The 22,624-nt window shown below is 42.2% G+C and overlaps 1 protein-coding gene across 3 annotated transcripts in view; it reads left to right on the top strand.

Annotated features, from left to right (window-relative positions):
• Window positions 1–22,197, top strand: part of ZNF445 (zinc finger protein 445) — a 26,958-nt gene extending 4,761 nt beyond the window's left edge. The window contains exons 2-7 of one of the 3 annotated variants that reach the window (XM_027088385.1): window positions 14,533–15,104; window positions 17,483–17,651; window positions 17,990–18,066; window positions 18,363–18,489; window positions 18,967–19,077; window positions 19,965–22,197. In XM_027088385.1, coding sequence (XP_026944186.1) covers window positions 14,676–15,104; window positions 17,483–17,651; window positions 17,990–18,066; window positions 18,363–18,489; window positions 18,967–19,077; window positions 19,965–22,147 — 3,096 coding nt within the window. In that variant the 5' untranslated portion in view covers window positions 14,533–14,675 and the 3' untranslated portion in view covers window positions 22,148–22,197. Of the gene's footprint in view, window positions 1–14,345; window positions 15,105–17,482; window positions 17,652–17,989; window positions 18,067–18,362; window positions 18,490–18,966; window positions 19,078–19,964 lie in introns of those variants that run through there. The other 2 variants (XM_027088383.1, XM_027088386.1) reach the window with 2 other exon arrangements.
• The last annotated feature ends 427 nt before the right edge of the window (window positions 22,198–22,624 follow it).

The following is a 22,624-nucleotide window of genomic DNA, read 5'->3' on the forward strand; positions in this document are numbered from 1 at the left end:
AAAATATTTCTCTCTGGTCTCCAGTTCATTGTGTTGCGTCTCACTCCCGGATTTCTCTGCACCTGAGTGTCTTTCTCTTCCCCAGTCTTTCTGCAAGTTTGGCTGGGAAAGTCTCTCGCCTCTTTCTCTGACTCTCAGCTCCCTCCTGAGCAGCTCCCGTTGGTGCTGCTGCGGCTCAGCAAGGCTGGAGCCTGCCCCTGCCGCTCCGGAGGCACCTTTCCTCTTCAGCCTCCCCTTGTTGTGTCTTCAAGTCTCTTTTTATAGGCCTTCAGTTATGTACCTTATCACTTCTCAGTTTTTCTTTGCTTTTGTTTTCTCTGTGTACTTATTTTCCTTACCCCATCCCCTTCTTTCGCAGCAAAGCTTCATTTCTCTGCCAAAACTTCAGCAGCTTCGTCAGCGCGTATGATCCCAAAGTAGTTCTTCAATTGATTCTCCATCCCCTTGTAGCAGCACTGCAATTTCTTTTATCTGGATGATGGTGGGGATATTGAATAATAGCCTCCGAACTGAGAAGAAACTTTGAGACCAAAACGTGAAGCAGGCAACTCCATGAAGTATAATTATGATGTTTATTGTGGGTACTTATATAGGGGCAGTACGGGCGGACAACCACCAGAGGCATTTGTAGCTGAACTCTATGCTGCCAGAAGGGGCGTGGGGGAATTCATTTATTTATTTTATTTATTTTTTAAAAAATGTTTTCTTATTTATTTATTTTATTTATTTATTTTTGGCTGCACTGGGTCTTTGTTGCTGTGCGCAGGCTTACTCTAGTTGCGGAGAGCCAGGGCTACTCTTCGTTGTGGTGTGCGGGCTTCTCATTGCGGTGGCTTCTCTTGTTGCAGAGCACGGGCTCTAGAGCACAGGCTCAGTAGTTGTGGCACACAGGCTTAGTTGCTTTGCGGCATGTGGGATCTTCCTGGCCCATGGCTCGAACCCGTGTCCCCTGTATTGGCAGGTGGATTCTTAACCACTGCACCACCAGGGAAGCCCTGGCATGGGGGAATTTAAAGGGACCAAAGCTAAAGATAGAATCTGACTACTAAGCGAGAAGCACATTCGTGCCAGTGGGAACTGGGGGTTTCTCCTCCCTTCTGAGGTCTCATGAACATTATTCCTCATGGACCATTAACCATCTAGACTAGCAAAATGCATTCTTCCAGTTTTCATATCAGATAAAGGCAAGAGTAAGAGTTGATAGGGAACTTATCTGGCTTTGGGTGCATTCCTTGTGAGTAGGCTAAAGCTTAGAAAGGGGACTGTGGGCCTAAGATGGAGCTGACAAAGTGAAGTCAGTGTGGTCCAGCCACATAGATGGCATGCTTTCTTCATCCCATCTCAGTTTACAGTCATCTGTTTGGAGAGTCCTAGCAGTACTTGCTGAGTTCAGGAGATGTTTGTAGGTGATGATGGCTTCTGGTTGAAGTAACGGTTTCTTTAAATTTTCTTAACAGCGGTGGGAGGTGGAAGGTTCCACCCTTTCAGGGGAAGATGACCATCATCTGTGACTTGGTGCACTGAGTAATGGGGTCACTTTACAACAGGTGCCAAGGTCTGCAGTCTACCTCATACTTCAGTTGGAGGACGGAGGGAATGAAAAGTGCCCATTGAACTGAGAAGATAGCTTAAGACTGAAAAAGAAGGCAGGCAGCTCCATATAATCAATGGATCAGTTTATTAGAGGGTAATTTACTCACATGGTGAGATCAGGTGGGTGAACTAGAAGCATTTGCAGCTGCACTCCGCACCACTGAGGGGCCTCTGGGACAGTTTTATTGTTAACCTAGGTATGGGGGGGTATGTGCTTGGAAATAGGAAGTGCATTTCTTTTTTCTTTTTTTTTCCGGGAAGTGCATTTCTAAGTAAAGTTTTATGAATGGCTAACTCGTCTGGTGGGCGATGGGAATGTGTCAGTGAAGATCTTCATCGCTGTTTGGAGACTGTTAGAGCATAGAGGCCACCTGGAACTAATGATCCTAAAACAATATCTATTAACTACAAAGCCCTTGATGACAGAAAAGTGATTTTACCTCATAGTACAGTCACAGGAAGGGTCACTGGAGGGACAGGAGGAATTGAATGGGCCCATGATGGTGGCAGTTATGCTAACAGCCATACATACTTCTTTGTAGACTCTTGGTTTGATTTTGTTTTAATATGCTCTTTCTTGCTTTTTTCTTTTGCATGTTGTGGTTTTGGGCAGCATTTTACTCTCTTTTGTTCTCTACCTCAGTTGTCAATTTTTGTCTTACTTTGTTCTCAGTTCAACCAGCCTTCTTTGGTTTGGTTGTTGACTCAGTGGCTAAAACAGAACAAGGGTCAGTGGGGTTTCTTTTCCCTTTTGCAGTTACTTGAGCTGCAGCCACCATCTACATACAACTGCCCTTCAAGGACATGTAACCTATTCTGCTGAGTGCCCACCTTTTCAGTCCTGGGAGCTGGTACTCAGTACCTTTTTTTTTTTTAATTGGCTGCACCCCGTGGCATGCGGGATCTTGGTTCCTTAGTTTCCTGACCAGGGATTGAACCTGGTCAGTGAAAGCGTCCAGTCCTAACCACTGGACCTCCAGGGAATTCCAGTTGCTTTGTTTTTTAAGCAGAATTATTTATCACTTTGCTGATTATAAAAATAATGTACAATTCAGGGAACATAGACAAATAGGAATGGAAAGCTCTCTAGTCCCACTTGCCAGAGGAGATTAAATGCTGAAAACACTTTGGTGGCCAAGGCTTAGGAACTTTTTTGTGCCTATGCAAACTGTGCTTTATTTTTATTTTGTTTAAGACATAAGTGAGCTCATAAGTATAATTTCTAAAACTTGCCTCTTAATTTACTTTTTTGGGGGGGAAATTGGGAAAAGACAAAAAATACAAAGAAGAAAATAACAGGCAGGCGTATTTCCAACACACAGGAGTAACCTCTTCTAACATTTCGGCATATTTGCAGTCATCATTGTACAATCTTAAAAGAAAAAGAGACCTTGAACATAAATGTTGTGTTAAAAAAATCAAATCACTACAAATAAAGTCTCCCTTTAACTGATATTTCCAACCTCTCCACTTCCACAATCAGGAGTTTTTGTAAATCTTTTTAGGCCATTTAAAAACCTTTCGAAAAAATAAAAAAATAAAAACCTTTCGAGTGCTTTTATGTACATCAGACCTAAGAAATTTAAACATAAATATGATTTTAGGTTTTTTCTCCAATTATACCTAAGTTCTTTTTAACTTAGCATACGTTTTTGATACTGTTGGGAAAAGCAGTCAGGCGCAGCTGCTTCTCTCTAGCATAACTCTGCAAGAGTAGCCCTGGCTGAGGACATTTTCTTGCAAAGAAATCAAGAGCCCTCATAGCCTGTGCTGTGCTTAGCCTTTTGAGGGACTATCTTTACCTGTTCAGTGCTTAATGTGTACCCCTTTTTTCTTCTTTTTTTTTTTGGAGAATTATGTTTTTTAAAAAAATTTATTTTATTTTTGGCTGCGTTGCGTCTTTGTTGCTGCGCGCAGGCTTTTCTCTGGTTGCGGTGAGTGGGGGATACTCTTCGTTGTGGTGCGTGGGCTTCTCTTGTTGCTGAGCACGGGCCCTAGGCATGTGGGCTTCAATAGTTGTGGCACGTGGGCCCAGTAGTTGTGGCTCGCAGGCTCTAGAGTGCAGGCTCAGTAGTTGTGGCGCACGGGCTTAGTTGCTTTGCGGCATGTGGGATCTTCCCAGACCAGGGCTCGAACCCGTGTCCCCTGCATTGGTAGGTGGATTGTTAACTACTGTGCCACCAGGGAAGCCCCCCTTTTTTCTTCTTAGGTGCATGTGTCAATGGCCCCCAGGCCCTCCCTTGCTTTCTGTATTTCAGACCCCATGGGTAAGGGCCAAGGTTCTTCTACTGTATCATGAAGGGTGGTGCTGGTATCTGTTCCACCTGCATGGCTTTGGCTGCGAAGTGGATCCGTTGGTCATGGGGGACCAATGGTTTGCAGGGGGTTGAATCTTGTACACTTTGTTTTCTTCTCTTGCTCTAAGCGAACACTGTATCACTTGAGCCTCGTGTGTGTGTTGTCTGTTCTCAGGAACTTAGAATTACGCTCTGTCTCTTCTGTGGGTGGCACTGATCTGCTTTTTAACCTTGGCTGCATAGCTTGACCACCCAGTGAACAGTGAAACAATTGTATTCTTTCTTAAAGGTCTTGTACAGTCTTTTAAATTGTTGTATGGTATTTCATCCTATAAAGTGCTACACTTTTATTTAGTTGTATTGATGGGCAAGTAGGTCATTTCCAATATTGTGTTATTACAAAGAGTACTCTAGTGAACACCTGTGTAAATGCCTCAATACCTGTGCAAGTGTTTTTCCAGGGAGCTTCCTAGAACTGAAATTTCAGGGGCATAGGTAATATGACTTTTTAGCTTCACTGCAGACTTTCAAACTACTTTTCCTAGTGGCTGTAAACATTTACACTTCTGTCCAGTGGTTTGTGCTTTTGTTCTTTTTTTTTGGACAAGAGGTTTTAAAATACTGAATAGTCATATATCACCCTTTTTCCTTTGTTTCCTTAAGAAATCCTTGCTTACCCCAGGGCTCTTACTCCTTTTTGTTTGTTTTAATATTAATTTATTTATTTATTTGGCTGTATCAGGTCTTTGTTGTGGCACACAGGATCTTTAGTCGCGGTATGCGAACTCTTAGTTGTGGCATGTGGGATCTAATTTCCTGACCAGGGATCGAACCCAGACCCCCTGCATTGGGAGCATGGAGTTTTAGCCATTGGACTGCCAGGGAAGTCCCTGTTTGTTTTTGAAGTTAAATCTTTAGCTAGAACTCGTTTTTTTTTTTTTTAACATCTTTATTGGAGTATAATTGCTTTACAATGGTATGTTAGTTTCAGCTTCACAACAAAATGAATCAGTTATATATATACATATATTCCCATATCTCTTCCCGCTTGCGTCTCCCTCCCTCCCACCCTCCCTATAGAACTCGTTTTTCGTGTGATCCCCTGCAGGTACTGAAGGATGGCTGTATCCGTCTATCTGGGAATGGAGTTGCAAGTAGTAACTGTACGTTTAACTTAATGATGCGTGACTGTTTTCCAGTGTGGCTGCACAATTTACATTTCCACCAGCAGTGTATGAGTGTTCCAGTGTTTATCTCTACATCCTTACCAACATGTTATTTTCTGACTGTTTGATTCTAGCCATCCTAGTGGATGTGAAGTGGTATCTTATTGTGGTGTTGATGTGCTTTTTCCCTGATGACTAATGTTGTTGAGGATCCTCTGTGTTTTTCAGCCATCTTTATAGTTTCTTTGGAGAAATGTCTGTTAAGATGCTTTGTCTAATTTTAATTGTGTTGTCTTTTCATTATTGAATTGTAAGTTATTTATATTTTCTAGTGACAAGTCCCTTATAAGATATGTGATTTGTAAATTTTTTTTTCCCACTCTGTGGGTTGTCTTTTCACTTTCTTCATGAGACCTTTGAAGCACAAGAATTTTAATTTAGGTGAAGTCCAATTTATCTATTTTTTCTTATTTTTGCATGTGGGATGCATTTGGTAGAATCCATTGACTAATCCATTGTCACAAAGTATTACACTTACATTTTATGATAAGAATATTATAGTTTTAGTTTCTTACATTTGGGTCTTTGATCCATTTTGAGTTAATTTTTGTATATTGTATTATGTAGGGGTCCAACTTCATTCTTATTCATGTAGACATATAGTTGTCCATGTACCACTTGTTGAAAAGACTATTCTTCCTCCCTTTGTTTGGTCTTGGCACACTCGTTAAAAATAAATTGACCATAGACAATTTGTGGACTCTTAATTCTGTTTCATTGATCTTTATGTCTTTCCTTATGCCAGAACCACACTGTCTTGATGACTGCTGCTTTTTTATAAAGTAAGTTATGAAATCTATTCTCCCAGCTTATGCTTTTTAGTTTTAGTGTTTCATTTTTTTAATAGATTATACTCACTCAAAGTTATTATAAAATATTGCTGTAGTCCCTGTGCTGGACAATATATGCTTGTAGCTTATTTATTTCATACATAGTAGTTTGTACCTCTTAATCCTCTACCCCTGTCGTGCCCCTCCTCCCTTCCCTCTCCCCATTGGTAACCACAAATGTTTTCTCTGTTTCTGTTTTGTTATATTCATTTGTTTCATGTTAAATTTTAATTAATTAATTTATTTGGCCATGCCACACGGCATGTGGGATCTTCGTTCCCTTACCAGGGATCGAACCCACGCCCCCTGCATTGGAAGCTCGGAGTCTTAACCACTGGACTGCCAGGGAAGTCCCTGTTTCATTTTTTAGATTGCATATTTAAGTGATAACATACAGTATTTGTCTTTCTTTTTCTGATTTATTTCACTAAGCATAATACCCTCCAGGTCCAACCATGTTGCAAATGGCAAAATTTCATTCTTATTTGTGGCTGAGCAATATTCCACATCTTCTTTATCCATTCATTTGTTGATGGACATTTAGGTTGCTTCCATGTCTTGCCTATTGTACATAATGCTTTTATAAGCACGGAGGTGCATGTATCTTTTCAAATTAGTGTTTTTGTTTTCTTTGGGTATATACCCAGGAGTGGAATTGCTGGATTATATGATGGTTCTATTTTTAGTTTTCTGAGGAACCTTCATACTGTTTTCCATGGTGGCTGCACGAATTTACATTCCCACTAACAGTGTACTAGGGTTCCACATCCTCACCAACATTTGTTATTTGTGATCTTTTTGATGATAACCATTCTGACATGTGAGGTGATATCTCATTGTGGCTTTGATTTGCATTTTTCTGATGATTAGCAGTGTTGAACATCTTTTCATGGGCCTGTTGGCTGTCTATATGTCTTCTTTGGAAAAATGCCTATTCAGGGTTTCTGCCCATTTTTTAGTTTGGTTGTTTGTTTTTTTGACATTGAGTTGTGTGAGCTGTTTATATATTTTGGATTTTAACCCTTTATCGGTAATATCGTTTGCAAATATTTTCTTCCATTCAGTAGATTCTCTTTTCATTTTGTCAGTGGTTTCCTTTGCTGTGCAAAAGCTTCTATGTTTAATTAGGTACCATTTGTTTATTTTTGCTTTTGTTTCCTTTGCCTTAGGAGACAGATCCAAAAAAATATTGCAATGATTTATGTCAAAGAGTGTTCTTCCTATGTTTTCTTCAAGGAGATTTATGGTTTCTGATCTTAACATTTAGGTCTTTAATCCATTTTGAGTTTAATCTTTACTTCATTTTGAGTTTATTATTGTGTATGGTGTGAGAAAATGTTCTAATTTTCATTCTTCTACATGTAGCTGTCCAGTTTTCCCAGCACCACTTATTGAAGAGACTGTCTTTTTTTACATTGTATATTCTTGCCTCCTTTGCCGTAGATTATTTGATCATAAATGTGTGGGTTTATTTCTGGACTCTCTATTCTGTTCCACTGATTTATGTGTCTTGTATGTGTATGTGTGTGCACACATGTGCAGCACCATACTGTTTTGATTACTGTAGCTTTGTAGTGTACTCTTAAGTCAAGGAGCATATCTCCAACTTTGTTCTTTTTTCTCAAGATCACCTTAGCTATTTGGGATCTTCTGTGGTTTCATATAAATTTTAGGATTATTTGTTTTAGTTCTCTGAAAAATGCTGTGGGTTTTTTGATAGGGATTGCATTAAATCTGTAGCTTGCTTTAGGTAGTATGGACATTTTAATAATATTAATTCTTCCAATCCATAACCACAGGATTTCTTTCCATTCTTTGTTTCATCTTCAGTTTTCTTCAATAATGTTTTTTTTAATTAATTAATTTACTGGCTGTGTTGGGTCTTTGTTGCTGTGTGCAGGCTTTCTCTAGTTGTGGCGAGTGGGGGCTACTCTTTGTTGTGGTGCACGGGCTTCTCATTGCAGTGGCTTCTCTTGTTGTGGAGCATGGGCTCTAGGCACGCAGGGCTTCAGTAGTTGTGGCACGCGGGCTCTAGAGTGCAGGCTCAGTAGTTGTGTTGCATGGGCTTAGTTGCTCCACAGCATGTGGGATCTTGCCAGACCAGGGCTTGAACCCGTGTCACCTGCATTGGCAGGCGGATTCTTAATCACTGCACCACCAGGGAAGTTCCTCAATAATGTTTTATAGTTTTCAGAGTATATAGGTCTTTCATCTCCTTGGATAAGTTTATTCCTAGGTATTTTATTCCTTTTGATGCAATTTTAAGTAAGGTTGTTTTCTTGCATTTTCTTTCTGATTCTTCATTACAAGTAAATAGAAAAGCAATAGATTTGTATATATTAATATTGTATCCTGCAACCTTACTGAATTAATTTAGTCTAACAGTTTTTTGGTGGAAGCTTTGGAGACTTTAGGGTTTTCTATATATAGTATTATGTCATCTGCAAGTAGGGACATTTTTACTTCTTCCCTTCCAGTTTGGTTGCCTTTTATTTTTTTTTCTTGTCTGATTACTGTGGCTAGGATTTCCAATACTATGTTAAGTAAAAGTGGCAAGAGTGGGCATCCTTGTCTTGTTCCTGATTTTCGAGGGAAAACTTTGAGCTTTTTATCCTATGGCGTTAGCTCTGGGTATGTCATAAATGGCCTTTGTTATGTTGAGATATTTCCCTGTAAGCCAACTTTGAAGGGAATTTTTATCATGAATGGATTTAAATTTTGTCAGATGCTGTTTCTGCATCTATTGAGATCATGTGGTTTTTATTCTTTATTTTGTTAATGTGGTGTATCTCATTTATTGATTTACAGATGTTGAGCCATCTTGCATCCCTGGAATAAATCCCATTTGATCATGGTGTGTGATCCTTTTTATATATTGTTGAATTTGGTTTGCTCATATTTTGTTGAGGATTTTTGTGTCTAGGTTCATCAGAGATACTGGCCTGTAATTTTCCTTTTTTGGTAGTGTCTTTGTCTGGTTTTGGTATCAGGGTAATGTTGGCATTGTACAATGAATTTGGGAGTGTTCTCTCCTCTTCAAAAGTTTGAGAGGAATAGGTATTAGCTCTTCTTTATATGTTTGGTAGAATTCCCCTGTGAAGCCATCCAGTCCCGAGATTTTGTTTGTTGGGAGTTTTTTGATTTCTAATTTAATTTCACTACTAGCGATTGGTTTGTTCAGATTGTCTGTTTATGATTCAGCCTTGGAAGAGTGTAGGTTTCTAGAAATTTATCCATTTCTTCTAGGTTGTCCAGTTTGTTGGCATGTAACTTTTTGTAGTATTCTCTTAGGATTTTTTTGCATCTCTGTGATATCGGTTGTAGTTTCTCCTCTTTCATTTATTATTTTGTTTTCTTGGGTCTTTTCCCTTTTTTTGTTAAAGAGCCTGGTTAAAGGCTTATCAGTTTTGTTTATCTTTTCAAAAAAAAACCCAGACAGTTCTTAGTTTTATTGATCTTTTCTGTTGTTTTAAATCTCAATTTTATTTATTTTCTCTCTGGTCTTTATTATTATTTCTTTTCTTCTGCTGATTTTGGGCTTCATTTCTTCTTCTTTTTCTAATTTCTTTAGATGGTAAGTTTGGTTGTTTGAGATTTTTCTTGTTTCTTGAGATAGGCCTGTATTGCTATAAACAACTGCTTTATCTGTGTCTCATAGATTTTGGAAAGTTGTGTTTTTATTTTTATTTGTCTCAAGGTACTTTCAGATGTTCTCTTTGATTTCTTCTTTGACCCATTGGTTTTTTAGTAGCATGTTTAGTCTCCACATGTTTGTATTTTTCCCATTTTTCTTCTTGTAATTGATTTCTAGTTTTGTTTCATTGTGATTGGAAAAAATGCTTGATATACTTTCTGTCCTCTTAAATTTGTTAAGAGTGTTTCGTGGTTTAGCATGTGATCTATCCTGGAGAATGTTCCATGTACACTTGAAAAGAATGTGCATTGTGTTGGTTTTGATGGAATGTACTATAGATATCTATTAAGTCCAGTTGGTCTAATGTGTCATTTAATACCACTCTTTGTTGATTTTATGTCTAGATGATCTGCCCATTGATGTAAGTGGGGTGTTAAAGTCCCCTACTGTTATTGTATTACTGTCAATTTCTCCCTTTATGTCTGTTAATATTTGCTTTTTGTATTTAGGTGGTCATATATTGGGTACATATATGTTAACGAATGAATGTTATATCTTTTTTTTTTTTTGGCTGCGCCGTGTGGCTTGCGTGATTGTAGTTTCCTGACCAGGGATTGAACCCACGCCATCGGCAGTGAAAGTCCTAACCACTGGACTGCCAGGGAATTTCCACATATCTTCTTCTTGTATTGATTTCCTTTATTATTGTGTAATGTCCGTCTTTGTCATTCGTTATAGACATTGTTTTAAAGTCTACTTTGTCTGATATGAGTATAGCTGCCTCAGCTTTCTTGTCGTCTCCACTTGCTTGAAATATCTTTTTCCATCCCCTCATTTTCAGTCTGTGGTGTCTTTAGCTGTGAAATGAGTCTCTTATAGGCAGCATATAGATGGATCTTGTTTTTATATTCAATTAGCCACCTTTTGTCTTTCGATTGGAGCATTTAGTCCATTGACATTTAAAGTGATTATTGATAAGTATATACTTTTTGCCATTTTGTTAACTTGTTTTCTTGTTTTTTATAGTTCTTCTTTGTTGTATTCTTCTGTTCATTTCTTCCTTTGTGGTTTGATGATTTTCTTTAGTAGTATTCTTGTGTTCCTTTCTTTCTAGTATTTGTATATCTATTATAGTTTATTGATTTGTGGTTATCATGGGGTTCATATATGTTGACCTGTAACTATATCTACTTGTTTTAAACTGATAATCATTTAAGTTCAAAATACATTCTAAACGATTTATATTTTTCATTCCCCTCCCCCACATTTTTTGATTTCATATTTTACATCCATGTTTCTCCCTTAACTGTTTACTGTAGTTACAGTTGATTTTACAATTTTTGTCTTTTAATCTTTGTGCTAGCTTATTTAAGTGGTTGATCCTCAGCCTTTACTATATATTTGCCTTTACTAGTGGGGTTTTTCCTTTCCTATATATGTATTTTAAAATTTATTTATTTTTGGCTGCATTGGGTCTTCGTTGCTGTGCACAGCCTTTCTCTAGTTGTGGTGAGTGGGGACTACTCTTTGTTGCAGTGCCCGGGCTTCTCATTGCTGTAACTTCTCTTGTTGTGGGGCACGGGCTCTAGGCATGTGGGCTTCAGTAGTTGTAGCACATGGGCTCAGTGGTTGTGGTTCATGGGCTCTAGAGCACAGGCTCAGTAATTGTGGCGCACGGGCTTAGTTGCTCCGCGGCATGTGGGATCTTCCTGGGCCAGGGCTCGAACCCATGTCCCCTGCATTGGCAGGTAGATTCTTAACCACTGCACCACCAGGGAAGTCCCCTTTCCTATAAATTTTTACTTTTTATTGTAGCCTATTCTTCTCCACTTAGAGAAGACTCTTTAACATTTCTTTTAGGGCCTGTTTAGTATTGATGAACTCTTTTAGTTTTTTGCTTGTGTGAGAAGTTCTTTATCTTTCCATCAATTCTGAATGATAACCTTGTTGGTTAAAGTGTACTAGGTTGTAGGTTTTTCCCCTTTAATACTGTAAATATATCATGCCACTCCCCTCTGGCATGCAAAGTTTCTGCAGAAAAATTTGCTGATAGCCTTATAGGGGTTCCTGTATATATGACTCTTTGTTTTTCTCTTGCTGCCTTTATAATTCTCTTTATCCTTCATTTTTGCCATTTTAATTATAACATTTCTTGGTGTGGGTCTCTTTGGGTTCATCTTGTTTGGGACTCTCTGAACTTCCTGTACCTGGATATCTGCTTCCTTCTTCAGGTTCGGGAAGTTTTCAGTCATAATTTCATCAGATACCTTTTCAATCCTTTTTTCTGTCTCTTCTCCTGGAACCCCTATAATGTGAATGTTGATATGCTTGATATTGTTTCAGAGGTCTCTAAAACTGTTCTCATTTTTTAAAAAAATCTGGTTTTTTCTTTGCTGTTCTGATTGGGTGATTTCTATTATTCTACCTTCCAGATCACTTGTGCATTCCTTTCTATCAGCTAGTCTGCTGTTAATTCCTCCTAGTGTGTTTTTCATTTCAGTTATTGTATTTTTCATTACTGACTGGTTCTTTTGTACATTTTCTAGTTCCTTTTTAAAATTCTCACTGTGTTTATCTATTCTTTTCCCTAATTTAGTTACCATTCTTACTACTGATGCTTAGAACTCTCTATCTGCTAAATTATTTATTTCTCTTTCATTAGTTTTTTTTTTCAGGGGATTTATCTGGTTCTTTCATGTGAGACAGACTCTTCTGTCTTCTCATTTTACTTAACTTTTTGTGTTTCTGTGAAATTAGGTGAAACAAGTTACCTGTCCCAATCTTGAAGGGGTGTCCTTGCGTGAGAGCATTCCTATACAATCTGTGTGTGCCCAGTGGCTTTGGTGCGAGAACTGGATCTGACGTGAGCATGAGTCACACCTTCCCCCAGGGTGTGCTCACAGCTCTCACCTTAGTGGGAGGTGGGGCTGGAGATGGAGGGGTTAGAGCTAGAGCCAGGTGTGAGCCAGAGCTTCTCCTATGCTCAATAGCCAACACCACCCTATTGGGAGCAAGGGTGTGTCTCAAGTTGCTGGAGCAAAAGCCCTGAGGGTCGGGTCCAAGCCTGTTCTGTTTCTTTTAAGTATGTGCTCTCCTCCCTCCCAGGACTGGCACCCTTGCCACCCTTGCCCAGTCTGCTGCCTCTGCATCTCCAGCAATAGCCACCCTCAGATGCAGTGTCAGGTCTGTTGCCCAAGTGTGCACTCTCCTTAGCAATGGCAGCCTTCACCCTAGTGGGGAGCTACACCAGAGTTCGAGGGACTGGAGTGGGTGCTTGCTGTGGGCCAGGTTGCTTGCTGGGGTGGTCGCAGGAAACCAGCCAGTGCCCCGGGTGGTTTCAGTCTGCTTCCTTTACTTCCTTTACTTTGTTTCCGGTAGTGTGCGTGCTGTTCACGAGTGGAGCCCTCCTGTAAGTCCCACTGGTTTTCAAAGCAGCCAAGGGGACTCGTCTTCCTGGTGTTAGACTCCAGATCTGGGGTGCCCAATATGTGGTTTGAACCCCTCATTCCCCAGTGAGGATCTGTGAGCCCATGATTATCGCCCTCTTCTGTGTCCCCTCCTCTCGGCTTAGGTCCCAACATAATTTCTTCTCCTCTCTTCCTGCCCTACTCCTTGTGGATCTTTCTTTATAGCCTTGGTTGTAGAAGAGTTTTTCTGCCCATCTCCAGCTTGTTTTTAGTAAGAATTGCTCCACGTGGAGATGTGTTTTTTAAAAAAATATTTATTTATTTATTTGGCTGTACCAGGTCTTAATTGCCTAGTGTGGGATCTTCGATTGTGGCATGTGGGATCTTTTAGTTGCAGCAAGTGAACTCTTGGTTGCAGCAGGTGGTATCTAGTTCCCTGACCAGGGATTGAACCTGGGCCCCCTGCATTGGGAGCTCAGAGTCTTAGCCACTGGACCACCAGGGAAGTCCCATAGATGTATTTTTGATGTGTTCTGGGGGATGTGAGCTCATTGTCCTCCTACTCTGCCATCTTTTTTCTACTCTGCCATCTTGATCTCTTCCCTCTCTTCCAGCTTATTCTTTTTCAAGATTGTGTTGTGTATTATGTGGGTCTCTTGAGTTTCCATATGTTAGGATCAGCTTTTCAATTTCTACAAAGAAGCCAGCTGGGATTCTGATAGGGATTTTTTTGAATCTATGGATAAATTTGGACAGTATTGTCATCTTAACAATGTTTTGTCTTCTGATCCGTGAACAACGAATGTCTTTCCATTTATTTAAAGTTTTAATTTCTTCTAACAGTGTTTTGTAGTTTTCATAGTATAAGTTTTGTTCTTATTTTGTTAAATTCATTCCTAAGTATTTTATTCTTTTTCATGTGATTGTAGATGGAATTGTTTTCTTAATTTTATTTTTGGTTTGTTCATTTTTACTATGTAGAAATACCACTGATTTTTTTTTAAAGTAAAAAAAATTTTCTTCTAGTTTTTTTGAGATATAATTGGTATACAACACTGTATAAGTTTAATGTGGACAGCATAATGATTTGACTTACATACATCATGAAATGATTATCACAATAAGTTTAGTGAACATCCATCTCATTTAGATACAAAATTAAAGAAATAGAAAAAAATTTTTTCTTGTAAAAAAAATTTTTTTCTTGTGATGAAAATTCTTAGGATTTTCATCTTAACAATTTTTATATATAATGTACAACAGTGTTAATTATATTTATCAAGTTGTACATTACATCCCTAGTACTTATTTATCTTATAACTGGAATTTTGTACCTTTGACTGCCTTCATCTAGTACCCGCGACCCCTGCCTCTGGTAACCACAAATATGATCCCTTTTCCTGGTCTGCTTGATCCTGACAGGCTCCACTGTGCAAATGTTCATGAGTCCTTTTCTCAGAAATCTAAAGATGATCCTAACTAACAGCATCTACTTTGCACCATCCTTCTCACATCCCTCCTGAACAGTAATGTTGGTTATTTCAGTCTCTTGCCAGCGACTTCTGATGTCCCAGCAAATGGCATTGTCCCCAGCAGTGCTGAAAAGATACTCCCGAGGGCCCAGCAGTGATACATACAACTAACGCAGACTTGCTTGCACTCTGGTGGGTAGACCTTGAACAGGAGTGATGCCTCCAGGCAGGTGGTATGCTGTCCATCCAGCTCAGGCCAAGGCTTCAAGGGAGCGAGGACGCCTTCAGATGATAAAGAAGGAAGAAGAGGATGAAAGCTACACTTCAGTGCCAGCTGCCAGACCACAGACACTCAATCGTCCTGGCCAGGAGCTGTTCCGCCAGCTCTTCAGACAGCTTCGCTACCATGAGTCTTCTGGGCCTCTAGAGACGCTGAGCCGGCTCCGGGAGCTCTGCCGCTGGTGGCTGAGGCCAGATGTTCTTTCAAAGGCCCAGATTCTGGAGCTGCTGGTCCTGGAGCAGTTCCTGAGCATCCTGCCAGGGGAGCTTCGGACCTGGGTGCAGCTGCATCACCCTGAGAGTGGTGGGGACGTTGTGGCCTTGCTGGAAGAGCTACAGAGGGACTTCTATGGGACACCATGGAGGGTGAGTGTGAGCAAGCGTGCGGTGCCCACGTGTGAGTGTGAGCAAGCGTGCGGTGCCCACTCTGCCTGCTCGTGAGCCTGCTTGTGGGTGGGGGGGTGGGCCTCTGAACCTTCAACACGGAAGAATTCAGGGGAGGTCTTCCCTTCTCATTCCCATGGCACCTGAGCAGCTAAGAACTCGATCCTAAGCAAAGGACCATTTAGCAGGCAGCCCTTCCCTCTTTCCCAGAGGAATATAAGCTCCAGGAAGAAGAGGGTCTGCAAGTATCCATAAACAGTAATGAGGTTTTGGACACATTGACTTAACAGTGCATAAAGTACATCTCCACATACCTAACTTGACTTGTACTAACCTGTAAAGTGGGGGTGGTATCTCTTGCTCGTACACGGGGGAATTAGTGTCAGGATCCTTGGCTTCTAAGTACATCGTGAGACCTAGAAGAGCAGTCTACACAAACCATGTTACTTCTTTCTCAGTAAACTTTTGAGGATTTGTTCTTTGCGGGGGAGATGGGGAAGAAGAGTGGTGAGGGGCAGCCCAGGGCTAGGAAATTGGAAGATCACAATTTTAGACTGCATTCCACAACCTTGGTGTTCTTGCCAACATTGTGGTACCTTCAGAGCCTCAGTTTTTGAAAACAAAATGGAAGACTGATCTAACGGTGAGAATTTGTTCGTTACATATTTGAGTGCCTACCATGTGCCCAGCCCTGGGCTTGGTGCTAGGAAACAGAGCTGACAGTCCCAGTGCAGGCAGTAGAGCAGTGGGTCAGTTAAAGTGCACTCTGCGTGCCCCTCTGCCCCACTCAGGCCAGCCTCTCAATACTTCTCCGTACCTTTGAGGTTTTTTTTTCTTTAAAGAGCATTTATTATTTTTGTAGGCTTTTAAAAAATTTTATAAAGTATGTGTAATTCTACATGTATGATTCATGCATAAATGAAAGTTACTTTTAAGATTTCTGAAACATATTTGACATACTTCTCCCCTAAATTTAATATAAAAATTAGATCAATTAAAACATTGAACATTGTCTACCAGCAATAAATGATAACAAATATTAAACAAGAAAACCTTTTGCCCAACATTGGGTACTATTTTTTAAAATCTAAAAGAACATTTATAATTTTTACCAAAACCATGAGTTGTTCAAAATGACCTAAAGATAACTTTTAAAGCAAATAAGGTACATAGTAGGTACAAAATTGTGGCTTGGGTATATTCAAGTCAGTCGAGAGCTAGGTGTGTGGTTTAAAAATCCATGAAAACATTGCCAAACGAGCGGAAAGGGCCTACCTGGTTGAAAGCTAGTTAGAAATTAGAAAACAAAAAACAGAGCCTGGAAAAAAGCCTACCAGATTCTAAAAAATGAACAGAAATGCTCAAGATGCATATAAATTATAGTTTATCAAAATTACCAAAATTTGAGAAACAGGGGCCTGAGAAAGTTTGTCCTTAAACTCATTTGTCTATGCTTCCATATTGTTATTTTTTCTTTATTCTCCCTTTGGTAGGATTTGGGAGGAACAGGAGATAAATTGCTGTGATCACTTTATCTTCTTCAGTCTATAGCTCGGTATTAGGTACTTAATGGCCTCAGGCTAAGATTCGTCTGTATCAGTGTAGAGAATGTCTTGGCCACAGGGCCAGAAAAACCTGAAGTTCACTGGCTGTAGCTTCCTATACTCACTTTTGCATCAGGGATAGCCTTGCCTCCAGAGACCAGGACTGTTTGAAGTCCCAGCACAGAGACCACCTTTCTCCAGGTCTCTGCTTGGATGGGTACCTCCCTGTTTTTGCACCTGAGACTTTTTCTTCTGTGATTCCATAGCTGACCCTCACAGTTAGCATTGTCTCTCTAGTGGTGTTGCTATTTTAGTCAGGTTTATAGTCTGGGAGCCTTCCTGCCTCTTCGAGGTCACTTTGCATATCATTACCTAGAGCAGTGCCCGAAACTTGATAGATGTTATCTGACTGCATCTCTGCTGTGAACCATTATCAGTTTAACTCTCAGGGATAAATTTCTTATTTCTAAGTTCCTGGCCAGGGGTGGGGACTGAGGGCTAGTGGGGAGGTATCCTGCAGCACCCGAGGCCTGACAGCAGTGCTGTCACTGACTTGCCATTTGCTTTCCTATGTCAGGCAGGAATCTGGCTTCACCTGTCTCCCCATGGCCCGCATTAGAGCCCAGGGAGGTGGAGGGGTGAGGGGATCCTCTCTGGGCTTTCTATTCCTCCTTTTCCCTCTACCTGTAGGTAATAAAGGACCTAGCTCACCGCTCCCTGGGCCTCTACCTTTTAGAGATTGGCCATGTGACCAGTTCTGTGAGTTTGCTTTCTGATTCCCACGAGGATCCTCTCACAACATTTTCTTCTTGCCAGGACCCAGCCCTTGCCCAGAGCCCAGATGTGCATTGGATGGGCACAGGAGCCCTGCAAGCCGCACAGATATGGCCCCCTGCTTCACCTCTCAGGAGCAGCTCGGCTCTGGGGGACCACCTGCAGCCTCCCTATGAAATAGGAGTGCGTGACTTCCTGGCTGGGCAACCCGGTACTTGCCGCCTGGCTCTAAGACCCCAGCCTATGCCACACTTCCCAAATTTCCTATAACATTGTCTTTTCACCCTCTGTCCTCTCAGGAGAATCCCTTCTGTCCTGGCCTTGAGCTCTGTGTCCTTTCTATCCTGTGACCCATGTCTACCTACCTTCTCCTCCCATTGTACCCCCAACTTCCTGACCCCAGCAGACACCAGGGAAATGTGAAATGGGTGTTTAAAACAGTCCATACCTGCCTGTGGGCCCGGGAGTCCTCCACGTGGGGGGAAGAGTGGGCTTCTCAGTGGGATACCAGAGCTGGGCTGCCCTCTCTCATGACTCTTTCTTCTTCAGATCCTCCTGCTGCACAGGTTTCTGCCCTTTCCCAGAGAGAGGGATGTTCAGGAGACCTGGTGACAGTCCAGCCTCAGGTGAGCCACAGAACCTTCGGTCCTTCCTGATGTCCCACCGTTGCTGCCTCATGGGGTAGCTGTAGCTCCCGCCTGTCCTGTGTCTTTCTGTCCAGTGACCTCACATCCCGAGACGCATGTCCCAGAGACCAGATTATCCCCAGGAGCCCAGAGCTCTTCTGCTGGGTGATGATCTTCACTTTCCCCTTTATCAGATCCATCCTGTACTCAACTCAGAGCCAGCCTCATTCCCCTGCCCCCTCCTAAAAGCTGGGAGTTGTGGACTGGCTCTAAGGCATAGGACCATGTTTTTTCAGGAGGCTGTGACTTTCAAGGATGTGGAGGTGACCTTTTCCCAGGATGAGTGGGGATGGCTGGACGCTTCTCAGAGGAACCTATACAGGGATGTGATGCTAGAGAATTATGGGAACGTGACTTCTTTGGGTAAGGCATTGATATCCCCATGCTTCTACCTACCTCTACTTCTGCCTTCTTAGTTTTCATTATGGTGCATAGAAAGGGGCCTGACCTGGGTTTAGGTCCTGTCTCTCTAACTACTAACCAAATCACTTAATCTTAATGCCTGTCATGCTAAGTTAATATAAAGATTAAAAGTCATATGTGTCAAGTTCCTAGTCCATTTAAGCATCCAAAATAAGTTGGCTGATTTAACTAGTTGACTTGTCATGTGGCTCTGGAGAATGCTAGCGATCCTTTTGTCTGTGGCTTCTCTCAGCCTCTCTTGTCTCTGCTCAGGGCTGTCAGAAATTCCTGTATAGGCCTCCTGTCCTAACTTCCTCCACCTGCCTCCCTGGCTTTCCCTCCTCCCTACCAGGAGCTCAGGCCTGAGAGGGTCCTGGAGAGTAGTTCTGTATGATTCATCTACCTTCCATTCACATCCCATTTTCTTCTCTTCTGCAGTGGGGCCATTCACCAAACCTGCTCTGATCTCCTGGTTGGAGGCAAGGGAGCCGTGGGGCTTGAATGTCCAGGGAGCTCATCCTAAGGGGAGTCCAAGTGCTGCCCCTGCAGGTGAGTTCCAGAGAACTGACCAGGTCTTGCTCCTCCCGCATCTACTCTCCTCTTTCTTAAGGTCTTTTATACTAAGAAAATCATGGGGAACTTACTCCATTGTTTACTGGAAGGAAGATCCTTAGCAGTGTTGCTAAGAAGTACTGGGTGCCTGGGCTTCTCCCCTCCAGACCGGCCTATTAGACATTGGTTTCTGGTCCTGCCCCTTCCCCAGCAGCACTCTCAGTAACAGCTCTTGCCCACTGAGGGCTTCACTGTCCTTGTCAGTTCACTGATGCTCCTCCTCAGCCCTGTGCTGCTCTCCCCTTCCCGCTCCTAGGAACCCTCATCCCACTCCTGCTGCTCCTCTTTGCTTGGTCCTTCCCCCGTGGTAGGCTTGACCTCTAGCCCTTGCAGCCAGTCCTCCTAGGAGCCCCACCTCTCAGCTCTTGGAAACCTTCCTATCATGCTCTGTGTCATGATTCCTCTCCCCTCTCTTGCTGTTTAACACCTGCTTCTCAACCGTTTTTGTTTTTCACTGGATGTGTACAGCTAGCTGCCGTACCCGTCTTGCTTCTCCTCTCCCTTTCCTGTCGTCTGGAATACTCTTCCATATTTTGCCTTATCCCTGACTATTTTGTAAAGGTATTGGCAGTCAGGCAAAAGCCTCACCACCTAAGTTCATGACATTTTTTGGTTCCTTGGTGCTTTCTGCAGTTCCAAGTATGGGAAAAGAGAACATTCTCTTTCCCTTTTTTTTTTTTTTGGCCACACCTAGTGGCTTCTGGGATCTCAGTTCCCTGAACAGGGATTGAACCCAGGCCACGGCAGTGAAAGCCCAGAATCCTAACCACTAGGCCACCAGGGAACTCCCAAGAGTACATTCTCTTCTGTTTTATTTGTGTCAGGAAATGAGCTCCATGTGAAAACAGACAAGTTCATCTTAAAACATGAACCTTTGGAAGAAGCTATGCCATCAGAATGTCATGGTGCAGCAAATGTTTCTGAGGGAACAGGGCTCAGAGAATCTTTTGCACAGAAGAGCAGGTTAAAGGAGCAATGTGGAAACCCCATACAAGTGACAGTTAAGAAAGAAGAGACCAATTCCAGCTACGGGACAGGAAAAGACTGTGAAGAATCGGGAAGAAGTAATAGTCTTCATCTAAAACATATTACATGTTTGAGAGGACCCAGAAAAAAGCAGTCCCTTAAACATGGCTATGGCAAACACTTCAGAGGGAGTTCATACCACTGTGATTACAAGGAATATGGGAAAGGGCTCAGACGCGTGATTGGGGGGTTTAGCCTACATCAGAGAATTCACACTGGACTGAAAGGGAAGGCAAAGGATGCACACGGGAAGGACTTCAGCCTTAGTTCTCATCACCAACACGGGCAGAATCTTCACATGGTGGGGACATTGTATACGTGCAGTGACTGTGGGAAGACCTTCAGTCATAGCTCCCATCTTGCATGTCATCAGCGACTTCACACTCAAGAGAAGCCGTTTAAATGTAGGGCCTGTGGGAAAGCCTTCAGGTGGAGCTCGAACCGTGTGCGACATGAGAAAATTCACACTGGATTGAAACCTTATAAATGCAGTTTATGTGACAAAGCTTTCCGACGCATGTCTGCCTACCGCCTGCACCAGGAAATTCATGCTAAGCAGAAATTTCTTGAATCTTATCAGCACGAGGAAGCTCTCTCTTGTGGCTCAGGGTTTGATCATCATTTGAGAGACCAAAATGGGGAGAAACTCTTTGACTGTAGCCAGTGTAGGAAATTCTTCCACTGTAAGTCATATATTCTTGAACATCAAAGGATTCACACCCAGGAGAAACCCTATAAATGCATCAAATGTAGGAAAACATTTAGGTGGAGGTCAAACTTCACTCGTCACATGAGACTGCACCAGGAAGAGGAGGTCTGTGATCCAGACAAATGTAGAGAAGACTTTAGGCAGACCTCCAACTACAGTCAGCCCCAGAGTGCCCCCACTGTGGAGAAAGCTCTTTTGTGTCAGCAGTGTGGGAAGACCTTTAATCAAAAGAAAGCTCTCATTGATCATCAGAGAATTCACACAGGCGAGAAACCATACCAATGCAGTGAATGTGCAGAAGAGTTTCCTCATAAGTCGGCCTTTATCGTTCATAAGAGGCAGCATGCCGTCGAAATAAAGCCTGAGGACGTGCCATCGTTTAGTGAGGACGTGCCATCGTTTAGTCAGGACGGAGCATTCCAAGTTCCTCAGAGCAGTCACACCACAGAGGAACCCTACAAATGCAGCCAGTGTGGCAAAGCCTTCCGTAATCACTCATTCCTCCTTATCCATCAGAGAGTTCATACCAGAGAGAAGCCTTATAAGTGCAGGGAGTGCGGGAAGTCTTTCAGATGGAGTTCTAACCTCTCCCGACATCAGAGGGTTCACTCTTTGGGGAAACCGTATGAGTACCATGAAAGTGAAGATGCTCCAAATCTGCAGTCACAAATACTCACTGGTGCAAAACCTTTTTGGTGCCAAGAATGTGGGAAAAGCTTTACACGTAAAAGAAGTCTTTTAGATCATAAGGGAATACACAGTGGAGAGAAACGCTATAAATGTAATCTGTGTGGGAAATCTTACGACAGAAATTATCGCCTTGTTAATCATCAGAGAAACCACACGAAAGAGAGACCATTTAAATGTCAGTGGTGTGGGAAAGATTTCATTGGAAGACATACTCTCTGTATTCATCAGAGAAAACACACCAGAGTGGCCCAGTCTGAATGCAGTGTGGCTGGGTTGTCTTCTCGCCAGGATACAGGGGTGAGTTTACAGGAATTAAAACCAAGTGAGGAGAAGAAACCTCTTGAAGATTGTGAGAAAACTTGTGATCAGAACTCCGGACTCACTGGGCTCCAGGATATACCCACTGGGGGAAAGTGCCACAAATGTACCACATGTGGGAAAACTTTTAGCAAGAGCTCACAACTCATTAGCCACAAGAGATTTCATACTCGAGAGAGGCCCTTCAAATGCAAAGAGTGTGGGAAGACCTTCAGGTGGTCTTCAAATTTGGCTCGGCATATGAAAAACCATACTAGAGATTAGCTTGGGGTCTGACAGTGTGGGGAGGGGGTCCTGGCTACCCTGCTAGAGAACCCCTGATTGTAGGCAGTGTGGGGCAGACCTTCATAGAGGGCCCAGCCCTTTCTATTTTGGAAGCTAGTGGCAGAGAATCCTGAGGATTCAAAAATGCAGGGCAGGCACGCCCATCCTACTGCTGGAAAATGAGGTGCTGGGGAAGAGCAGCAACGTGTTCCAGAAGGAGGCTTGGACCCCTAGGAGTGGTCTTTGCACAATGGCCTGGAGCTCCCCCAGCCAGATCTCCTTCTATAACTCTAAAGGGAGAGACCATTGCCCTTCTTGGTTCAACAAAATGTCCGTGGCATGGTGGGCTGTGGCTGCTGGGAAGGGGCCAGTTGGATCCTAAGTTTCCCTTTTGAGTTTGGCTTGTGATGGTGCCTAGTCTGTTTGACCTTAAAAGCACCAGCAGCAGTAAGAACTAGTCTCTTCTGATGCCTCCAG

This window comes from Aethalodelphis obliquidens, unplaced genomic scaffold, assembly GCF_003676395.1.
Source record: "Aethalodelphis obliquidens isolate GAN/ISIS:26980383/991018 unplaced genomic scaffold, ASM367639v1 scaffold62, whole genome shotgun sequence".
NCBI classification, from domain to species: domain Eukaryota; kingdom Metazoa; phylum Chordata; class Mammalia; order Artiodactyla; family Delphinidae; genus Aethalodelphis; species Aethalodelphis obliquidens.